Genomic DNA, 6,045 nt, shown 5'->3' with positions numbered 1-6,045 from the left:
AATCCACAGAGGCCACGCCCTGTGGGAAAGGTACACAGACAGATTCTCACCTGAGCGTGGGAGGAGGATGAGGGAGGAAGGTGCTGCGGGGGGATCCAGACGTATCCAGACGCATCATTGTGCTGCCACGTTTTTAAAAAAAACCCTTTGTGTCTCAATGTTTTGTGCAGATTTTGCAACCATTGAACGGAGCCAAGTTTTCCATTCTTAATGCTAAGACAATGAGTGATATCAATCTTATCATCTAACTCTACTTTAAAGCAAGTAAACATATTTCCCAAAATGTCGAACTACTCTTTTAAATTATTACAGCTAAGTGTAATATCTACATTGTAACAACTACATTATCTAACAGTGCACAGTGTTTGATGACAGTGTAGCATAGGTTATGATTCAGATCTATAGTGATTATTAAGACTATATTTATTTGTGTATATTTGATTCAACTGAGCTGGACTATAGTGAAGTATGTTTCTAATTTTTCCCACTACCTTATATGGTTAAGTGTAGGCAGTACTGGATAACATTAACACATTCATCAACAGAAAACACTTTAGACCCCAGTATCAAAAACTGTTCGTCACCCATGGAAACCAGATGTTGACGTCTGTAGGTGACGAGCAAAGATGAACCAGGAAAATCATTCTGAAATTACATCAAATCCTCCCTAAACTGCCCCGAGCTGCTCCCAAGGAGTTGCCCAGACTCACTCTAATATGAGGGGATTTCCGTCAGTCTTTGTAGGTGTGGAGAGACCGAAGCCTCGTCATCCTGACTCTCTCTCTCCAGGTCAGTTACAGCAGCAAAATTCATTTGATCATTTTCCTGGTGGACACCGGACACAGAGCCCCTGTATCCTGGTGGACACCGGACACACAGAGCCCCTGTAATCCCACTGGGCCTGTGAAACATGGGAGCTCACCCATCCCGTTATATATGAAACCACTGCACGCTCCACGAAGAGGAAAACACAATGCAACAAGCACTGTTACACTGAACGTGATGACTGACTCATGTCAATATTTCATTTTGCTGTGTACAGCCAACACCCTGACTTAAATAAACAAGGAAGTTAAATAACTTCTGGGAAGAACTGGCACATTCCCACTGCAAGGAGTTTAACATGTTACCACTCATACAACCTGGCAGCAACTATTATGTTCCCACAGCAGCACAAAGAGCCAAACACACACACAGGCTGTAAATGATAAATTACTTTTATTGAGAAAAGCGTGGTTATGAAAACAAATTATGTGGTTGAATCTGTCACAACTGATGAGTGTGTATATGTGTGTGTGTGTGTGTTTGCATCACTGAGATGTGGCCATGATGCTGGATACACCTGTGAAAAGAAAATCAGGATGAGAGGTGTAGAAAGAAGTGGAAGACAGAAAGAGACAGAACATCAACCTTTGGCTTCACTTCCAGTCACAGACAGTAAATACACACAATGTGAAACATCAGACATGGCTGTTATGATCTCTGGTATGATCTGGTATATTTCTGCTCAGCAACACTCACTCTCAAAGTCGATCTTCTCCACGATGTTCTTGGGCTTGACGCTCTCCTCCTGGTTGAAGATGAAGATCTGTCCATCCTCGTTCTCCGTCCAGCCGTACTTATTCATCCAGACCTTCACCTGTGTGTCTGCACAAACAGAGTGTCTGTTAGGATTGTCGCTGTGTGCTCAGCGCTCCCCTGTGCTCTATTATTGATAGAAAATATAAAGGACTGATTAGTGGAGCTTTAAAGTTAAATCGGATCATCTTTTCTTAGTATGAAGGTTCTATCGCTGTTGAGTTACTGTCTTCTCAAGACTCACTGAACTACACACACGTCCAACGCACACTATCGATCAAAAGTTTTACAACATCCTGTTTTTACAGTTTTTATTGAGACTTCACAGTTTGAGTCCAGTGAATAACCTGAAGTTAAAGTGGGAAACTGCCACGGGTAGAAATAAAAAGTTGAGGTCTTTAAAAAAATAAAGTACATTTCAAAGTTCCGTGTCTATCTATATAAAGTAATAGCTTAACAACTAAAAGCTTCTCTGCAGCAGTGAAAGTAAATTAAACATTGAAAGTTCATGTAAAAGTGTGTTCCTTGCTTTTATACGACACCACATAGACGTGATGGGACATGGAGGCGTTTTATTGTCTTAAAGATTCAGTTCACTGACTCTGCGGCAGGTTTGTGTTTTTCTGGACTGGGGTCTAAGTTCTTACCCAGCGGGTCTCCCAGCATCTCAGCCAGTAGCCGGTGCTCGATGGTCTGGTAGGTGATGCCCACTACATGGCAAATGACTGAAGAAGAAGAATCAAACAACAGATAACGTTAAAGTCTTGATAGAGTTTAAACAAAAGACTCGTCTTGTTCATATAATTTGCTTCTTCTCAATTGGGGTGTGTTTTTTATCCTGGCCGTTCGATGAGACCACCTGCTAGTATTGACTGTAAGGATTTCTGTCCACTGTGCTTCATACAGTGATACTCACACTTGCGAACAGAGTCCTCGAAACCAGTGATGCCGTCGATGAGCTCTCTGTTCTCCTCAAGACTCGTCTGTCATCAAGGCAGAGAAGAGGAAATGATTAATTGATGTCAAATAAACAAAGTTTATTGCACAAGTTTGGAAAAGATGACAAATGCAAAAGGCATCAGGACAAGAAGAAGAGAGATGTTGCAATAAGGAAATCAAGGAGTTCCTGGGCTGATCAGCAGGAATGCCATTAAATGATGGATTAGTTACTTTGTTTATCCCAGATACACCAGATTAAAGAACACACACTGTTAGGCTTGTGTCATTTCATTTTGTGACAGAATAATTACATTTCCTTTGGTATAAAAACAGGAGCTCTCAACATTGTTAAAATGTAGATGCTCAAAAAAAAAGAAGTGGGTGTCAGCTGTGTTAATGTATTAACATGCCGTCGAGTGTCTTCAGGCTACGTCGTTATTATTTTCTGCACATCCACCTAATGTCACCACATCACGGTCTCCTCGTGACCCAACTGCTACATGTCTTTAAACAGTCCATTCAAACAATCAATCAATTCATACACCCAGCTTTCTGATCATTTACAGATCAGAAATTGTGTGCAGTCTCCCTACTGTTGTCATTCTGTGTCTCCAGTGTAATGTTCTGTTGTTGCTTCTGTCTGCTCTGTGCACACGACATCTGTAGCATCACTGAAGAAGAATTCCTCCTCTGCTGCTTTCCCTCAGGTTTTTTTCTGTTCAAAGTTTGATTTGTGGAGCTTTTCCTTATCTAGACTGAGGCAGCCAGTGTGTGTGTGTGTGTGTGTGTGTGTGTGTGTGTCGTACCCAGAAGCTCTGGAAGTGGCATGTCTCCAGCAGGTTCCCCAGGTAGAGGATCTGTCTGATGGGGCGTTCCTCTTGCTGCGACACTGTAGTCAAGGAAACACCCCGACCCCCAAGACACACCCCTTCAGACCAATAGCCCCCCCCAGCCAAGACACGGTGGCTCACTAACAGTTTTCTTCTACTTCTTATATTTCTAATCGCGTCTTTGACAGATGTGGATACACTCCAGGTAAGGAGGAGTCTCGATGTAAATAAGGCTTGACAGAAAAATCATTTAGAGGGTTAGCGCCCGGTGGCTCGCCCCGCCATTAGGGCTCAGTCCTACCTGCGGCGGCGCTGGGTTCCAGTCCAACCGGTGGCCCCCTCTGCTGCATGTCATCCCCTCCCTCTCCCTGACTTTCCTCTTTCTCTCTCTCACTGTGGCTGTCAATAAAGGCAAAAAGAAAAACCTGACCAAACACTAGGCGCTCAGTAATAACAGCACACAGAGATTTCTAGAACTGCTTTCAGAGAACAGTGCGACTTTAAAACTCGGCCTGAGTGCGACTGTCAGATGACATCACTGTAGACAGATGAACAGGCACCAAAAGGATACGTGTGTCTGGTCGATCATGCACTTGCAGAGAGTGAAGTCGGTGTGTGGCAGGTTGGTCAGAGCCTTCAGCAGAATCTGTGAGGTCACCTGAGTCTGGAAGTAGGCGGGGTTAAACTGGTACCTGCAGAGGGACAGAAGTAATGATTAGAGCTTTCTTCACTGTGTATTTCACTCCACAGTTTTGTTCAGCTCAACTCTTTTCCTGGTCTTTTTCTTTTATCCTTGCTTTGGTGAGTAAGTATGAAAACTGTACTGGAAACAGACAGAAGAAACTAAGGGCAACAGAAAATAGTTAGACACAATCACAACCCTTTACTGTTGATGCCAAAAATATCACACTCAAATTAAAGCAACCAACCAGATGTTCAGTCATTGAAAAGGTGGGGAAAACGAATTAATCAAACCACCCAACATTCTGGTTCCTGTGACGGTGCACAGCGTGTCTTAAAAGAAGCTCCCGTTAACTCTCAGTGTCTGGTCGGTCAGACGAACTCTCCCGAGTCAGCTAATGTTATTTGCCTGTGTTTGAATGGCGTCTGCTGTTGGGTGCCCGCACAGTGACAGTGTAACTTACAGCTTCAGGACAGCAAGGTTGGCTTCCAGGTCGTAGGAATTTTCTCTAGCTTGCGTCTCCACGTAGCGCTCCAGCGTTGCAAGGTTTTCTGGGTTGTACCTGAGAGGAGACACAAGAAGAGACTGTTACCTACAGTATGAATCAAGTGTTTCTGTTATTAAGAGGTTTATTCTGCACGACAGGGCAGACGATTACTTCCACCTTTTCATTTAACCAAATGTGGTTAAATCCCATGCAAAGCAGTCACTGTAAAGTTTAAAACCATGTAAGTTAGGGGTGAAGATAAGTGAAGGATTGAATCTTGATCACTTTAATTAGTAGCAGACAACTAACTATACAGTTGCTCTCAGTACTAAGACGAGAAATACTGTAGGACTGAACAAAGTGCCGATATATGATCAAAATCACAATATCCATATCACAAAAGCTGCAATTTTTTTTTTGATAAAGATAAAATGTGTCACAACACGCCATAAATGAAGCGCTGTGGTGCTACAGAGACGCCCCGGCCGACAAATCATATTCTCCACATGTAAAGGAACATTCTTGTTTGGTACAAGCCTCAACAAAAATCACATCATCATCATTTTAATATTTTTTTTAGGGAAACAAAATGCAAAAATGACCATTATAGCTGAAATTGTGACTTATACCGCAGTCACAATGTCTGCCAAAAATAATCACAATATGATTTCTATCATTTTGTCCAGCTCTAATATTCTGTCTGTAATTTTAACACAAGTGTGCAAGACAGTTAGAGTTCTTCCAGACTTCTGTACAGTTTATTTAGTGAGTAAGACAAGGGTTTTGCTGCTTAACTTTGTCTGTAAGACAATATTCCTGCCCACACTGACACCATGTCTTATCTCTTTGTGAACTCATGTCTGTGCCCATCCTGTCCCACTGAGCCATCAGTTTATTCCAGGATCCATTCATCAGCAGTCCTTACAGACGTCTAAATACTGTTTAGTTAAAGGCAGGGCGAGTGGAATTGCCATCCGGGTAAACCTCTGTATATATGTATGTAGTAAAATCTGTCAACATCTGTGTAAGAATTCCACGATGTGAAAGCAGCTGTGAAAAGGAAAAGCTTCAGTCACTGGCTTTCACCACAACATTTGACTGCCGGTGAAGTATTAACCTTCATCTAATCAGTAGGCCACGTGGCTCTTTATATGTAAATATTATTAAGGCACAGAGGTAAGAATGTCTTATCGTGCAACCTTTCAATGTCTTAAAAGGGGGAAATGTTTGTAGTTAACTCGAGACAACCAAGCTAACGTTAGCTTGAATATTAGCAAACAGGCTAAGCTAATCGTTAGCTTGTCAGCCGGGTTATCTGTCTGTTATGAGGATCATCCCTACCGATCGATTCCCCGCAGGAGCTTCCCCACGTTCGCCCTCATCTGCTCGATAGTCGACGACATTTGGTCCAAACTTATATGGCAAATTTTAAGGTGAAAACCGAATTTAATCCACACGTGGGCCACGGAGTTGAGAAGGCACCGGGGCGGAGGGAGAAAAAGGTCGGAACGGAAAGAGCGACGCACAGG

At 42.8% G+C, this 6,045-nt stretch overlaps 1 protein-coding gene across 2 annotated transcripts; it reads right to left on the bottom strand.

The window, feature by feature from the left end:
- Positions 1-1,199: 1,199 nt before the first annotated feature.
- Positions 1,200-6,045, bottom strand: eif3k (eukaryotic translation initiation factor 3, subunit K). Of its 2 annotated transcripts, none has more exons than XM_023410304.2 (8): positions 5,858-6,045; positions 4,493-4,591; positions 3,919-4,039; positions 3,324-3,401; positions 2,495-2,561; positions 2,226-2,303; positions 1,522-1,647; positions 1,200-1,342 (listed from the first exon to the last, which is right to left on the bottom strand). In XM_023410304.2, the coding sequence occupies exons 1-8, from the start codon at positions 5,917-5,919 to the stop codon at positions 1,311-1,313; spliced, it is 663 nt and encodes a 220-aa protein (XP_023266072.1). In that variant the 5' UTR covers positions 5,920-6,045; the 3' UTR covers positions 1,200-1,310. The 2 variants fall into 2 exon arrangements, with proteins under 2 accessions (XP_023266072.1, XP_023266074.1); XM_023410306.2 differs by having other exon boundaries at positions 3,324-3,398.

This window comes from Seriola lalandi, unplaced genomic scaffold (assembly GCF_002814215.2).
Source record: "Seriola lalandi dorsalis isolate HSWRI2012SDOR001 ecotype SW California unplaced genomic scaffold, Sedor1 jcf7180002054422, whole genome shotgun sequence".
Taxonomy (NCBI): Eukaryota; Metazoa; Chordata; class Actinopteri; order Carangiformes; family Carangidae; genus Seriola; species Seriola lalandi.
The sequence above is the reverse complement of the archived record's forward strand: the minus strand, read 5'-3'. Positions and strand labels throughout refer to the sequence as shown.